Source organism: Pituophis catenifer, unplaced genomic scaffold, assembly GCF_029215685.1.
Source record: "Pituophis catenifer annectens isolate HBS135680 unplaced genomic scaffold, rPitCat1.0.hap2 SCAF_1, whole genome shotgun sequence".
In the NCBI taxonomy this organism is placed as follows: Eukaryota; Metazoa; Chordata; class Lepidosauria; order Squamata; family Colubridae; genus Pituophis; species Pituophis catenifer.
This window is the reverse complement of record NW_027256881.1, coordinates 135,861,308-135,878,508: the sequence shown is the minus strand read 5'-3', so window position 1 is coordinate 135,878,508 and position 17,201 is coordinate 135,861,308. Positions and strand designations below refer to the sequence as shown.

General features: G+C 40.6%; 1 protein-coding gene across 1 annotated transcript in view; it reads right to left on the bottom strand.

Annotated features, from left to right (window-relative positions):
- Positions 1 to 17,201, bottom strand: part of GREB1 (growth regulating estrogen receptor binding 1) — a 63,268-nt gene that overhangs the window by 23,537 nt on the left and 22,530 nt on the right. The window contains exons 6-15 of the mRNA XM_070955520.1: positions 13,276 to 13,389; positions 9,803 to 9,925; positions 8,362 to 8,502; positions 8,035 to 8,220; positions 6,107 to 6,457; positions 3,031 to 3,159; positions 2,049 to 2,183; positions 1,687 to 1,884; positions 1,425 to 1,605; positions 231 to 423 (exon numbers count right to left, since the gene is read on the bottom strand). Coding sequence (XP_070811621.1) covers positions 231 to 423; positions 1,425 to 1,605; positions 1,687 to 1,884; positions 2,049 to 2,183; positions 3,031 to 3,159; positions 6,107 to 6,457; positions 8,035 to 8,220; positions 8,362 to 8,502; positions 9,803 to 9,925; positions 13,276 to 13,389 — 1,751 coding nt within the window. The remainder of the gene's footprint in view (positions 1 to 230; positions 424 to 1,424; positions 1,606 to 1,686; positions 1,885 to 2,048; positions 2,184 to 3,030; positions 3,160 to 6,106; positions 6,458 to 8,034; positions 8,221 to 8,361; positions 8,503 to 9,802; positions 9,926 to 13,275; positions 13,390 to 17,201) is intronic.

Genomic DNA, 17,201 nt, shown 5'->3' with positions numbered 1-17,201 from the left:
TCAACAGTTGGGGTTTGCTCACATCCACCCACTTTGAGCAGATTTATTCTAGCACAGCCGTATTGCGTACCCCGCATGCAAACAAGTAAGCAAAATCGGATAGGAGAATCTAATGGATGAACCAAGAAGAAAATATGTTTTGTTAAACTGTCATGCGATCATTGTCATGTCATACATACTAAATGTAAAAAAAAAGAAGCTTATGTTGATCCTAAAAGTTATTTTCTTACATTGTTGTATAGCGAAGGCCAGTGAATTTCATTATAAGGGCTAATGCGGGTGTATTGGGTCTGCAATGCATAAGGAAAGGAAGTCACATGAAGAGTGATGATGTTGGGAGCTTCCTTCACCTCTCTACAATTCAGCAGTCTGTCCACGAGTCCCACAGCTGGATCTGAGTGAGGGTACAGGCTATGAACTGCACTGTAAAAGAGAGAATGTGTGCAGTCAAGGGTTGACATTCTATGTGTTAAGTACAAAGTAAATATAAACACTGTATGAACAGTGATAGATGCATGTCCATCTGTTATTTACACATTTAAATATGATATGTATGAGATATTTATATATGAGATATATCTATTTATGAGATTGTAAATAGTGATCACATGATCCCAGGATACTGCAACTGTCGAAAATACATACAGATTGCCAAGTGCTGAATTTTGATCAAGTGACCGTGGGAATGCAATGATGGTTGTAAGTGCAAGGACCAGAGGTGAGTTTCAGCAGGTTCTGACCAGTTCTGGAGAACCGGTAGCGGAAATTTTGAGTAGTTCAGAGAACCGGTAAATACCACCTCTGACTGGCCCCACCCCCATCTATTCTGTGCCTCCCGAGTCCCAGCTGATCAGGAGGAAATGGGGATTTTGCAGTAACCTTCCCCTGGAGTGGGGACGGAATGGAAATTTTGCCATATCCTTCCCCTGCCATGCCCAGCAAGCCACGCCCAGCAAGCCATGTCATGCCACGCCCAGCAAGCCACACCCACAGAACCAGGAGTAAAAAAATTTGAAACCCGTCACTGGCGAGGACTGATTGTAAGTCACTTTTTTCAGGGCCTTTGTAACTTTAAACGATCACCAAATGAATATGAGTTGAGGATTACCTGTAGTCGAATGCCAACTGCATCCAAAAAGCTACCAAATTGTACAAGAGATAATAGCTCTATTCTCTAGCAATTGATTCTTAAACTTGCTGCCTCTCTTAAGGCCATTATGCAGGTAGGAAGGCTTGGCTACCTCCTTATTTTTTTAAATATTATTTACCCATATGCTTCTACCCAGCTGCTTCTAGTTGAGCTAATACAAACAGTGCAGAAGGGGTGTTTATTGATATATTTAAGAAGCTTGCATAGCATAGCAGTTCTCTACCGCTCAGCCACAACAGCACTGTCGTTCACTAAGAAGTGCAAGTTTTCTTACCTTACAAGGTCCCGGTGAGCGTGGTCATGGATGAGTACAAACAGAGTGTGCGGATTCTGCAAAGAGTTCTGCAAGAAAGCTTTAAACTTTAACTGGGCATCAGCATCAAGCTTTACAACATATTGTTCCACCCGCTCTTTTGTCAGATGTTCCTTCTCCAAGCCAAGCTCCAATAAAACACCTAAAGAAAGATACTGGGTGTCAGCTAACTGAAATGAATTTGCGTTGCGGTTCTTTTCTATCTATTGACACCAATCAGCACCTGAATGCCAGAGGTGGAAGAGGGTTTGCTGATATGTCACTTCTGAAGGAGGCACACATATCAGGAAATCAATTTTCTCAAAGGAGCCCAGGTCAAGGTTTTGGGTGCTGGAATCTGCAATGGAGCAAACATGAGAGAGCAATTTCTGGGCCACAGTGAGCTGGAAAGGGCGGATCTGATGCCTCTCAAGGTTATAACCTAGTGAGAAAAAAGCAGAAAGATGGTGAGAAAAAAAACGTAATTCTTTATTTACTTAGATTCCAAAAATTGTGAGGAGAACATTCAATGACAAGACTCTTGGGAAAAAGAGCAGAAAGGATACAAATATATGAAAAAGATATCTCTGTTTGTCACATACACACCACACATACTTGTACACACAGCTGCTCCTGTTACATCCAGGGTTGCCGGTTTATTTGCAGAAGCAGAAAGAGATGATGATATGTGGGTTCTATTTTCTTGATAATATTTATCCAACAAAACATCGAGGTCACCATCTAACAAAATAAAAATGATCTTATTCTTTTGTGTTAAAGCTATGAGGATCCGTAATAGAGCTTTGGGAATAGTAAAGTTGCATTAAAGCTGTGGGATATTCAGGAATATTCCAACTCTTGAGGAAGAAAGATGCTATAGTTTACAATTACAAAATGGTGCTTCTGGGTATAATATTTGAAATTCAGATACCAGTATTTATCTTAGGATGTTGCATGAAGAAAATCATTTTATTTTTAATTTTATGCTTTCAAATTGGTTCTAACAATTGTAGGAAGGGAGGGAGGGAGGGAGGGAGGGAGGGAAGGAAGGAAGGAAGGAAGGAAGGAAGGAAGGAAGGAAGGAAGGAAGGAGGAATTTTAAAAGAAAATACATCCATTTAAGACAGACATTTCATCTGACAGACAACTTGGCATTTAATATAAAGGGCTATTTGGCATTTAATCTAATGCCCTGTAAATGGCAATTAAAAATAAAGTGCTTTCAGATTTTACTATCACCTGCCTATCAGTTGGCAAATAAATAATATTATCTGACAGTAAGCAGAATATTAATGTGAACTGTGGGGGGGAACCCCCACCAAAGAACTGAATATGAATCTGCATAGGCCATTTCCCACCACTGGCCTTAAACTTGCAATTCTTGGCAAGTTTAAATTTGTATGTGCCACAATCCAGTGCTATACTTTGTCTTGGTCAGTGTCCCCTGCAACCAGCTAATGGGAAATGTGAAAAAATGCCAGCCAATTAGTGCCCCAGATCTACTTTTGTTCTTTCTTAACACACTTGCTTTTTACCATGAAAAAAAAAAACCCACCTCCAAACACACTGTAAAGATCCTATGGCCTACCTGGGCAGAGAGAACTGAAAAATGCTCCAAGAACTTCTCCTTTCCCAGTAACTAGCTCATAGCTAACTTCTTTCTGATATTCTGCTGGAGTGAGCATGCTTTCAGAGAGTATTCTTGCTTGATATTTCCCTAAAAGATGAAGAGAAATCTCTGAATCACAATTCCATTAAATCAAAGTCAGGATTATTTTTCTCAGATCCAAGAGCGTGAAATATCCTTCTGCAATCAGAAAACCTCCAGATCAGTGGTGAAATCCAAATTTTTTTTACTACCGGTTCTGTGGGCGTGGCTTGGTGGGCATGGCATGGGAAGGATATTGCAAAATCCCCATTCCCACCCCACTCTGGGGACAGCCAGAAGTGGTATTTGCCGGTTCTCTGAACTACTCAAAATTTCCGCTACCGGTTCTCCGAACTGCTCAAAATTTCCGCTACCGGTTCTCCAGAACCTGTCAGAACCTGTTGGATTTCACACCTGCTCTAGATCTGAGAATAAGCTCCATATTATCATATGTAAGAATCAAAATTGTCATCAAAAGCAGTGGAGGGATACTAGTTTGGGGAATAAAAAAACTAATGAAATTTGAAAAAATGCAGATGATAGATAGATTGGATATGGTTGATATTGGAATAGAAACCAGAAATATGAAAGTTCCAAGAAAGAAAGGCAGATTATATTGCAGATAATAATCTAGCTCTTTTTCTCAATAACTTTTGACTCAGCAGTATTTATGCTAGTCAAGGCCCAAGAATATTCAAAGCAAAAAAGAATCTTTAGATCTGCAGTTTAATTTTGGAACAGTACATTTACAAAAATATTTTACTTCATGGTGTTACTCAGTTTGCTCCGTTCCTGAACCAATTTTTATGCTTCTAAAAATGAGCCTAGGATCTAATTTGTTTGGTGAATATAAAAAAAATGCCATTTATTTAGTCCTTAACAATTTATTGTTAAGTTTAAATCAGGGGTGAAATCCAGCAGGTTCTGACAGGTTCTGGAGAATCAGTTGCAGAAATTTTGAGTAGTTCGGAGAATCAGCAAATACCACCTCTGGCTGGCCCCAGAGTGGGGTGGGAATGGAGATTTTGCAATATCCTTCCCCTGGACTGGGGTGGGAATGGAGATTTTGCAGTATCCTTCCCCTGCCACACCCACCAAGCCATGCCCACCAAGCCTCACCATGCCCATCACAGAACTAAAAAAAAATGGATTTCACCACTGGTTTAAATAACTTGCTTTTGCCCTAATTATATAATAATTACCTAACCACATAATTAAAAACAAGATCCTACTTCCACCCCAGAATATTCTGGTTTTAACTTATTTAATTTCTGTATTTAATATTTAATGTTTTAAAGTTTGAACCTTTTCATGAGGTTTTAAGCCACCCAGAGTCACTTGACGGTGAGATGGGTAGCATATCTATTTAATAAATAAATAAATGCAACTAGATGGAGCAATATTAGCATGCAGCATCTGGCAAGAATGACTCATTTACATATTTATTGTATTTACAGCGTTCTTTGGAAAAATCATATTTTTAAAAAATCTATAAAATACTATAAATAATGTTATGAAAGCCAAACATATTCAAATCACCAAGCAGTAAATCATCTAAAAACCCAAAAGCCTGGATGTAAAGGTGCATCTTCCTTTTTTTAAGAGATTTTACCCAAGAAAGAAAGAAGAAGAAGAAGAAGAAAAACAGAAGAGGTTACAGAGAAAAACAAAGAAGGATCATAAATAATATTGACTAGAATCTCATAAAATATTATCAATGCAGCCAGAAGATGACATGATAAATTTCCGCCTTGGAAGAACTCCAATGTTCAGGTATGTATGTAGCATGACCTTCTGGCCATGCTAATCTTACGAAGTGAATATGCAGTCAATAATTCATGTTATGAAAAAGCCATCAAATAATATGTCCCATTTGTTAGCATGTATCTTAATGAGATTTCACAACATGACAAATTATCCAGAAAAGAAATACCACTAAGAGACTTAATATGGCTCTTTCAATAAAAAGCCAGTCGTTGGCTGTCCATGATGAAAATTTACATTCTGTAGCTCTTCCGATACGAATCTTAGGAGAACCAATTGTCTGCTAATGCTTCCAAGACCTTTTTATGAGAGAGCACCAATACCCTCTCATAAAAAGGGGTGGGGGGGATAAGCTAAGCTAGGGAGAACTCTGATGCAAGCCCTGTCCATTTTCTGTGTATATTGTGACACTGCATATGCATCTAATGATAAGAGACACAGCTTGAACCACAACGCTGCACAACATCATTTGTGGAAAGTAGCAAGAGCCTCCAGATGCAGCTATAGGAGAAGGTGGGGCAATTGTAAGAGATAAACAGGATATTCTTGCAGGATTGCGTTTATCTAAAATAGAAAAAAATTGATATTGTGTATAGATCGGCCTGTGTCTCCATAACCAATGTAATAAGGATGGAATCCCTCCACAGCTACTGTTCAAAGGTCATAGCTATTTTTATCGAGACAGAGGACAAACATTGAAATTCAAGGCAAGAAGACAGAGTGCACTTGAAGCAGGTTGCTCTGCATAGCTTGATGGAAATGTAGCTGAAGTTCTCTGATTGAAGAAGTTATATGTAAAGTAAAAAAAAAGAAGGGATGATAAAGTAAAGGTAAAGGTTCCCCTCGCACATATGTGCTAGTCGCTCCTGACTCTAGGGGGCGGTGCTCATCTCCGTTTCAAAGCCAAAGAGCCAGCGCTGTCCGAAGACGTCTCCGTGGTCATGTGGCCGGCATGACTAAACGCCAAAGGTGCACGGAACGCTGTTACCTTCCCACCAAAGGTGGTCCCTGTTTTTCTACTTGCATTTTTTACGTGCTTTCGAACTGCTAGGTTGGCAGAAGCTGGGATACGTAATGAGAGCTCACCCCGTTATGTGGCACTAGGGCTGCTGAACTGCTGACCTTTCAATCGACAAACTCAGCGTGTGTGCCTTATTCATTGCCAAGTAGGAAATAGGACAAAGTAAGCATTTCACTGGTCTCAGAAGGGAGAAAAAAAACAACAACACTTGCATGTTTCACACTTGCTCACCTGTAACCACAATGCAAGAGTCTATGGTTCTGTTTCTACAAGCACAGATGATCACCACATAATTGGTCTTTGCCAGCTTTCCTTCAAGGAGCATCTTGAACATTTCTGAAAGCCCTTCAGCCAACGAATAGCTGCACTCAATGATGTGGACGCTGTCGTTGCATGAGCTGGCTGCCAAGCCTGCTAGCCAGGGGAGCTGAGCTGATGTGACTGGGGCAATGGGGCCAAGAATGTGAGGAAAAGCTTGGGGAATGGCCTGCTGATACTGACGGATTTCAGAGAGGTACATCTCCCGCCATGAACGCATGAAGATCTGTTCCAAATCCTCAATCAAAGGTACCTGGTCTGAAGCTAGGGAAAAATCAGAAAGCGAAAAATGATGATGAATAGGAGAGATTCATCTGCTATCCAAGCTATGATACTCACTTCTCCTCCGGTTACATTAAACTCATTCCAAACAGCAGATTGTTGTAGTTTTTATATATGGTCAAAACACTGACAGTCTTAAAATTACATCCAAAAAAGTCAAATTAAAGACACAAATATTGCAAAATAAAAAAGGAGAAACTGCTCATGCAAAAGGCTAGTGTCATAAAAAATAAATTTGTGTTCAATATAAATGCATTACTGCATTTTTAATTTGAACATTTACCATTGGAGAAAACACTTCTTGTTTATCTCCAGAAGTTATAGGAGCAGGTATTTCAAGTCTCACATTAGACACTATTGTTATAAAAAGATTATTTTAGTCTTACCATGAAATGATATTTATTATATAATACACAATAAATGAAGCACATTTGTGTGCAAATTTGTTCTCTACTGACATTTGAACTGTGTAAATGGTCCTTCAAACTGATTAAATTACTTTTTCCTACATTTTCCCAGACTGAAGAGCCATATTGGACGAGAAGTTAAATGTTTTCAAAGGAAAAAAACCGAGAAAGTCCAGTTGCCTTTTGGAAAAAAAAAACACCTATGGGACAACAATGACCTGGATGATTGAGAATCTCCATGGTCACATTTTCCCAGAATGTTTTTTTCCTTAAGTAAGGAAACCCCACTAAATTTTTAAAATATGAGATTACAGTCCATAAATTACATATTTTCACAACACTTTAAAGCAAAATATTATGCATGCAGAAGACAGGAAATCAAAGGAAATGATAAGGGTGTCAGCCCCAGACCACCAGACGGCCCAGGGCCACCATTTGGGTGAGGGAGGAGTGGACGCACGAACATGGGCATCAACGGCCATGCCGCCATGGCATCTTGGCAGGGAGAAGCCGCCGCCTGAGACACACGCCTACGGCCTGCATCATCTCACTCCTGCATCCACGGGGCTGCCACATGGCTAGAGGGGCCTGGACTTACCTGGCTGATCGCTCCAGCATCCACGGGGCTACTGCCTGCCCAGCAGGGCCTTGACTGTAACTAGCTACTTGCAAAACAGCTGATTTTCAGCTTGTGGAAACAGCTGATCGTCAGAGCGTGGGAGGAAGCAGGAAACCAAGCGGGATGGGCTGGGATGGGTGACTGTGGTGGCTGTATTAGCAGCAAGCAGTTGGTGGGAGAGGTGGGGTGGACACACAAGGGAGTGGAGCACATATAAGGGGTGGGTGAACTAACCACAGTAGCACAAACTTTGATTCCTTTTGGATGGTCGCTTCGTGCCGGGTCCGCGTTTCCAGATAAAAAATCCAATATCAACTTGTGTTGCTGGCTTTTCATACACGGGACACCGGAATGTGACAAAGGCATTCAATCAGTGTACATGCACAGGGAGGCTGCTCATTATATGTGCACCCAACTCAAATAATTTTTTAAAAAAGGTTTCTATTCCAGTTTATGAAATCACCTTTTCAATAACAATTTGAACGGACAATTCTAAGAACATCTGAAATAGGATGTTGATTGAATAAACTCACCAAGCTGAACAAGGTAGTACACTGTTAACAAGAGCTGCATTTCCTCTGAAATTGGCTGTACAGTGGAGGCTCCATATTGTTCATAAGACCTAGACAGAGACTGTGCATTCTTATAACATGTATACAAAAGAGGGCTCACTATGACATCATTAAGGTTCCCACAAAGGTAAGGGAAGTTCCCATGCCCTGTTGAAGCAAAACATAACAAAGTGGATCCCAAGTGCACAATATAAAGAGGCATAAATGTGTTACAAGGTTGTTGTTGTTTTTTAAATAACCAGATATACTTGCATTAAAGATGTTGGTCTTTTCATATAATTGTTTTACCTTTAAATATGACTGGTTTTGCTTTATATATTTTAAGCAAATTTTCAGGAACCGAAACTGGTTCCCCAGAAGCCACTATTGGAGAAGATGCTGGTCCTACCAAAGTAGCATGAGGTAAACTGGAGAGCCCTCCTCCGCCATCTGAAAATCAGTTTAAATTTTGATTTTAAAAAAATAAGCAAAAATAATAATAATAATAATAAACCAGCAAGGAGAGGAAAGATAAAGTATTTTAACTTTTCTAGAATTCATGCACTAGAATCGTCTGGGAAGATGCAGTTCCCACACATATTGAGGATACAGAATTAAGGCCTTTGTCACTAGCTTTGATCCCAGTGATCTATTTTCTTCCACCTTCCCTCCTGTCTCTACTACATTCCTCCTGTTCTTAAATATCAGTCAAGCAATTCCATATTGCTTCTATTGAGCCACGCTGGCGCAGTGGTTAGAGTGCAGTATTGCAGACTACTTCTGCTGACTGCCGGCTGACTGCAATTTGGCAGTTCAAATCTCACCTTCCATCCTTCCGAGGTGGGTAAAACGAGGAGCCAGATTGTTGGGGGCAATATGCTGACTTTGCAAACTGCTTAGAGTGGGCTGTAAAAGCACTATGAAGTGGAATATATGTCTAAGTACTATTGCTATTGCTGTCCAGCCTTCAGTCCCAACTCTGATCTCCTAACATAGCATTCATTCATCTTCAGCCTCTATCCCAATAAAAGATGAGAAACAACCACAAGGAGCAGACAAAGTTGATGTATTTTAATTATGATTACATTATTTTACTAATAATAACTTGTTTTTTTAAAAATCACATATGATAATACCTGGGACAGTCTGATAATTACCTGAGGTATCATTTACAGGTGGTCCTCGATTTACAACCACCACTGGGATAGGAAAATTCATTGTTAAGTGGTGGTGGTCATGTGACTGTGACGGGTGACTTTTTCTGCTGACTTCCTTATTGGCACTGCATGTTGGAAGCTGGCTGGGAAGGGTGCAATTGGTGAACCATGTGACCGTTGGTTGTCAAGTGCCCAGATCATGATCACATGACTATGTGGACACTGCAACGGTCAAAAGTCACTTTTTTTAACTACTTTTGTTAACTTGGAATGGTTACTAAATGAATGGTTGTAAGTAAAGGACTACCTGTAATGAAGTCTGACATTTGCTCAGTTTTAAGAAGCAATGGATACATAATGCATTTTTCGGCTAAGGACTGCAGAGTGAATTCAGTGAACTTCAACTCAACAGTATGGGTATGCATTTCTTTATTCATCCACATTCAGAGACTATATAGTAGAAACAGCCTATTATATTAGAAAGAGTTTACAGCTATACAGAAGCTATACAGAACAATTTGCTAACTTTCAAACAGGCATCCAATAAAAATCTATGTGGTAGAATCTTAACCCTAAAATATATCTTTGATTACCATTTTTATTTCTAGTTGGGATTTGTGAGCTGGACTGCATATTCCAGGCTTCATTGGAGGAGGGAGACTCTGGTGACCATCCTTTGTGGCGTTTTTTGGGAGGTCCTGGGTTTGTTAAAGTGCCTAGATAACAATAAGAATACCAAAACTATTTCTTTGTTTCCTTGGTGAAAGCACATACCTGAAAATTTGCATGTCATACTTGCACTTGGCTCTTTTGCAACAAGCACAAGAGAGTGTATTAAAAAAAAAACAATTGTACATTAAAGACAAAATCAATATCAATTCAACAGACTACTAAGCAATTTTAAACAGTTTAAATACTAGAAAGAAAAGATCATTTACAAACATATATTAGAACTAGATGTAAAAATTCTGCGCAGTGATTGTATCGTACTATTTTTAATAGAAGGTTTTTTGTTATCAAAATGGTATAGAGTTTATATTGGTTCAGCAGTAAAGAAGAGCCATAATAAATAACTGAATAACAGAGGCTGTAATACTTCTTAAATATATCCTGTTTCATACATAGGAGTCCATTTTTACCTCATTCTGAGTATAAGGTTGCTTCCAGTGAGGTTTAATTGTCCAAATATATTCCTGTAATGCAGTGGTGGGTTCCTCCTGGTTCGGTCCAGTTCGGCCGAGTGGGTAGCGGTGACGATATGAAGTCACCGAACCGGTTCTCCCCCCCCATGTTATTCTTACCTTTTATTTGGTCCCACCCCCAATCTATTGCTGCCTCCTGAGTCCCAGCTGATGACTAGAGGGAAAAAACTGTTTAAACTCTTGCCGCGGGGCTTCAAAGGGCCGCCCTACAGCTGATCAGTGTTAAAAGCAAATAAATGAGTTGGGTCGTAAGTGCGAGGACTTGGTCGTAAGTGCGAGGACCTTCCAGAAATGACTGACCAGCTAGCCACGCCCACCTAGTTACATGACTTCCAAGCCACACCCACAAAATAAGCCACGCCCACATAACCGGTAGTAAAAAAATTTAGAACCCACCCCTGCTGTAATGTTAATTGGAGTCCAAAAAACATCACTTTCAATCTCTAATCATCTTTTATTTTTCACTGTTCCTTCTATCTTTTCTCAATAGAAAAACAATGCCTTTGGACTGATAATATGGGCAATATTGTTTCAGAACTATGTTACAACAGTGACAATGCCTTATTGAGCATCAGGTGGGCAGTCTAGCTTTTTCTCTTTTGATGTCTGCTTTGCAAGCACAAATCTCAAGGAAAGAGAGCTGAGAAGATTTTGTGTAATCATGCTTTTAAATGTTGCAAATAATTTCACCTTGGCTACTTTACAGCCTTTCCAGAACTATTTTGTAAAATGCTCAAGCACATCCTGTTCAATCTGGAACTTCTGAAGCAATCACTTTTTGATATGGAAGTATCATTTTGGGTTGTCCCCTGCCTGGAACCCACAAGGGACACAGCCAGTCAGGTCATGGCATCATGAGGCTGAAACTTTCAGCCCAAAGTTTGCAGTAGCAGCAGGTTTCCAAAACTTTTGACCACATCCATTCAAGAAACCTTCAGGCCACAAATAGGATGCTGGGTGGATCATTTAATTTGCCAGCCTCTGATTTAAATGGGAAGAAAGCATGAGATTACACCTTCCATCACAGTTGTTTTGCTCCCTGCATTTCACAACTGTTCCTCAGGAGGGCAGCATACACTATTTATATTGTAATTCATCTGGTCATTTGCCTTTCTCTGGCAAACTCACAGAGAAAAGCCAGAAAAAGTTCACATATTTTAGAAGCAACAAGTTTCCATAAAACCTTTTGCTCAAGAGTAAAATGCTCCGAGAGGAGTTTTCAAGTAAACCAAAGTTTTGTTTGCACCTACGGCTGAGCAGGCAAGGAAATGAAATAGAGCTTTCTGGTAAAAAATGGCCCTTCGGTGTATTGCCCTAATCTGCCTAGAACTTTTTTTTTTAGTTGGATCTGTTGGATTTGGAAGACAGGAAATCCCAGGAGAGTAGGCTAGAATTAGAAGTGAACAGCGTCCCTCCCTCCCACCTCCAAAAAGAAAACAAAATCAAAGGCAGCGAGAACTGTTTTAATGTTGAGTAGCAAGTTTTTAGAAACTTCTGAGTTAGTTACATGAGATTAACTGCCAACATGAATATAAGATGAGCAGTTTTGATATTTGCGTTTAACATTTGAATATACGGACCTTACACTGTCTATTGTTTCTTTTTTTTTACAGTGTACATCGTTTTTTTCATTAATTCATTCATTTATTTGTAGGACCTATATGGTTGCCTTTCTCATACAATGACTCTAGGCAGCTCACAATAATACTTAAAACATACCATGTTTCCCTGAAAATAAGACCCTTTCTTATATTATTTTGAACCCCAAAGTAAGTGCTTGGCCTTATTTTCGGGAAGGTCTTATTATTTTGGGGCACGTGGAGCAAGATGGGGCTCCTCTTGCCATCTTACCTGATTTCCAGCTCTGTCTTCCTAACGCTAACCAGAAGAAATGGTGGGGACTGGCTGTGCATGCAGTTAAATATGTTCAGGGAGGGCTTATTTTCAGGGAGGGTTTATTTTCAGGTGGGGCTTATTTTAGCTCATGTGCTCAAAAGCCCGATTGGGCTTATTATCTGGGGAGGTCTTATTTTCAGGGAAACACTGTAGTTAAAAGCATTGGAATTCATCAATTCTCTTCAGCATTGGACCGAACTTTCTTGCAGCTCAATTCTCCAGCCTAGCCCAATGCTTGGGAAAAGAGCCACATCTTCACAGCCATAAAAAAAGCTAAAAGGTAGAAATTCCTCAGTGGACGACTATTTCAAAGGCCTAGGGCAGCCACCAAGAAGGTGCCCCTCCAAAGTCTCATCAGGTGGGAACATTTAAGGGAGGGGACCTGAAACACACCTACCCTATCTAAACTAGCAGGAAGGGCAGACATCTTCAAGGAGAGGCAGTCCTACAAATACTCATGTACATAGACCTATGCATATGTGGAGGGAGAGACAAAGTACAGTAAGAAAAAGCTTTTGCTTTGATGCCAAATGTCATGAAAGCAAGTGCGAAATAAACTTTTTGAAAGCCATAGTATCCAATAGATGAGCTATTTTTACCAGGAAGCTCCTAACTCACATCAATACTTGCCTCTCTTCAGGCAGACCCAGAGGAGAAGTTTTCCATACACTGGCAGGTTTATACTGCAAATACTTCAAGTCCCATGGCCTCAATTTATATAGGGCCTTAAAAGCAAGCTCCAGTTGAACTGTGCTTGAAAACAGATGGCTAGCAGAATCATTTTTATATACAGTACTTATATACTAAGTCCAATGATATTTGTCTCCTGGTGAAAAAAAAAAACCTGGTGAAGAAATAGCTTTTCCTCTTCTTCCAACAGCAAGGCTAAATTCCACTGTGTGAATGCACAGTGTCCACACTTGGACTGGAATACACAAGCATGTTATTGCACAAACAAAATAAGATACCTAATGCTGATGGTTTCGTCACGGAAGGTAAATTGCTTTTAAGTGAGTGTTGATAGGAAGCGTCTTTCCCATTGTAGGCTGGATGGCAAGCAGCTGATGGGAGGTGGTCAGGAGCTGGATCAATGTGAAGGAAAGAAAACAGTCAGCAGGGTGGTGCTTTTTCCTATATCAAGTCAGAATTGGAGAACTCACATGGCCAACTCGCCGAGGCCAATTTGCTGTGGTCAACTCACCACAAGATTCACTTAGCTCCTTTTATTTTTGTTGACCACATTTTCATCAAAATTATTTTATCTCTTGTATCAAAGGAAATCCTTCCTATGACTACCAGCTTTTGTAATGCTTTCATGAATAATAATATGCAAAGGTGCATTTGTACTAAATTCACTAAAGTTGTATATGTTAAACAGATATTCAGAATTCCAGATGATAAAATAGGGGCGTCTAAGAAATGTGAGTTGGCTGAGGGAACCACTACTATATGCCCATATAGCTAATGAACATGTGTACATAACTAAGACTTCAACATAATGTATGGCACTTTCACCTTCACGTTTTAGAGCTTTTAGAAATGCTCATTGCTCCTGCGAACTCAGAAAAGTAGCAGAAGATAAGATCTTCCTTCTTATTAGCAATAACAATCTGCTAGTTAATAATAATATTTTATTAAACCTATATGCCAACTGACTCCCAACAACTCTAGGAGGCTCACAATAATCAAAGAAATTACAATAAAACTGATAAAAAATTTTTTTTAAATGGCCACAACCACAGATGGGGAGTTATTTTATTTTGTAAGAGTAAGCGTTAGTTAGTTTGGTTAATTTTAGCCATCTTTAATATCTAACTTCAGGGTTTTTTTTCATTATAATTACTTGCCACATTCCCTGTTAGGGTAAAAATATTATACAAATCACAGATGTGATAAACAGTAAGCCACAGAATTAAAAATGTGAAATAAAAGAAAGGGAAGAGAAATGTAGCTAAATCTATACTGCACCATTCACCGTACCTGACTATATTTCTATATTTCTCTAGCTTCAAAAAGTATTCTAGTTTCCATCAGTTTGGTACATGATTCAAATATTGTCTCTTGTTCTTTAATTTTCTCATATCTCTCTTTTATGAGGGATGATTTTTCCAGATTTTCTTTTCTTCCCAGCTCTTTCATTCTTCCTCCATATTTATTTTCTTTTTCCATTCTATCACTAATGTATTTCTTCCATGTTAATGATTCACTTTTTGAATTCAATCCAAGGTTCACTCCTTAGCCCTCATTTTTGTTTTAAAACGCATCTTAATAATCCATTCATGCTGCATTTAACTTATTTTTTATGTTTACTCAGATTTATATTCCTTCCAGCATTACACAATTTTATTTCACTGAAAATCATTAGGTTTCTCAGACAACGTATGAAGCATTTGCCTGCAAAGGTACATAAACATTCATGTACCCAGTCAATAAATTTTTAACAATGCCACTTTTTATTAGTAAATCCATTAAAAAACCAAGAGCACATCCTACATTCTTGTTCATTCTCTGTCCAATGTTAATCATTCACTAAGCAACCAATTTATTCTCACAGATGTTTCCACTTCTGTTATATGCTGTTTTTATTGCATTTAGTACAGAACATTAATTCCACAGTGATGCAGACTATTTTGTATTTTAATATCATACACTTTTCATAAATAAACAAGTGTACCATGCACTTTCTCACATTTGCAAATTTCTCAAAAAAAAATTAATTTAATTTAATTTAATTAATTAAATTTATATGCCGCCCCTCTCCGAAGACTCAGGGTGGCTCACAATACATTTAAAAAATCATTATAAAAAGATGTTGAAAAATTAAAAAACATTAAAAACATTAAAAACTCATTCACACCATTCATGGCCAGATCTCGCCAGATCACAACAGCGAGATCAATAGCCGCAGGCCTGCCGGAAAAGCCAGGTCTTCACTGCGTTTCGGAAGGCCAATAGGGTGGGGATGGTCCGGACCTCAGGAGGTAACTGGTTCCAGAGAGCTGGGGCAGCCACAGAGAAGGCCCTCCCCCGCCGGCCCGCCAGCCAACATTGTTTAGCTGACGGGACCTGGAGGAGACCAACTCTGTGGGATCTTACCGGTCACTGGGAGCTATGCGGCAGAAGGCGGTCTCGAAGATAACCTGGCCCTGAGCCATGTAGGGCTTTAAAGGTAATAACCAACACCTTGAATTGTGACCGGAGACCAATAGGAAGCCAGTGCAGCTCGCGGAGAATTGGTGTAATGTGGGTGTACCTAGGTGCACCCATGACAGCTCGCGCGGCTGCGTTCTGGATCAATTGTAGTCTCCGAACACTTTTCAAGGGTAGCCCCATGTAGAGCACATTGCAATAATCTAACCATGAGGTGACAAGGGCATGAGTGACTGTGAGGAGAGCCTCCTGATCCAAGTAGGGTCGCAATTGGTGCACCAGACGAACCTGTGCAAAGGTCCCCCTAGCCACAGCAGTCAAATGTTGCTCTAATCTTAGCTGTGAATCTAGGAGGACACCCAAGTTGTGAGCCCGTACTGAGGGGGACAATTTCTCTCCCCCCCCCAGAACCAAGGATGGACAATCGACATAGTCTTTAGGAGGCAATACCCATAGCCACTCGGTCTTCTCTAGGTTAAGTCTGAGCCTGTTGACTCACATCCAGACCCTCACAGCCTCCAGACACCAACATATCACATCCACCGCATCACTGAATTGACGCGGGGTAGAGATATACAGCTGGGTATCATCTGCGTATTGCTGATATCTCACCCCGTGTTGTTGGATGATTTCACCCAGCGGCTTCATGTAGATGTTAAATAGGAGGGGAGATAGGACCAAGCCCTGAGGCACCCCACAAACGAGGGGCCTAGGGGTCGACCTCTGTCCTCCTACCAACACCAACTGTGACCGACCAGAGAGATAGGAGGAGAACCACCATAACATGGTGCCTCCCACTCCCAGCTCCCTTAGTCGTCCCAGAAGGATACCATGGCCAATGGTATCGAAAGCTGCTGAGAGGTCAAGTAGCACCAAGATGGAGGAATGACCCCCATTTCGGACTCGCCAGAGATCATCCATCAGTGTGACCAAAGCAGTTTCCATGCTGTAGCCAGGCCTGAAGCCAGACTAAAAAGGGTCTAGATAATCTGTTTCCTCCAATGACCACAGGAGCTGAAATGCCACCACTTTCTCTACAACCTTTCCCACAAAGGATAGGTTGGGTACTGGACAAAAGTTCTTCAATTCTGCTGGATCCAGGGAAGGCTTCTTGAGAAGAGGCCTTACAACCACTTCCTTTAATGATTGCAGGAAGGCCCCTTCCCTCAAGGACATGTTAACTAAAGCCTGGAGCCAGCCTTGTGTCACCTCCCTGCTGGCCAAAACCAGCCAGGAGGGGCACGGGTCCAACAAAAAAGTGGAGGAACTCATCGCTCCTACAGCCTTGTCCACTTCCTCAGGAGTCACAGGCTCAAACTCATCCCACACAATGGGACTAAGACCTGCCCCCGTCATCTCGGTTGGAATTGCCCAATCAGAGTCCAGGTCCATCCGAATCTCAGCAACTTTATCTGACAGAAACTGCACAAACTCCTCAGTTCTACCCTGCAAGGGCTCCTCCACTTCCCCTACATTAAGGAGGGAGCGAGTCACCCTAAATAGGGTGGCTGGGTGCGAATCAATGGATGCAATAAGTGCAGAAAAATGCGAGCATTTTGCCGCCCGTATCACCACTAAATAAGTCCTAATAAAGGCTCTTAAGAGTGTTCGGTCAGATTCGGAGTTACTGGTCCTCCAGCATCACTCCAGACGTCTCTTCTGGCGCTTCATCTCCCGGAGCTCCTCGGTAAACCAGGGAGCTTTCCTGGATCCACTGCCATGGAGAGGTCGCAAAGGCACAATC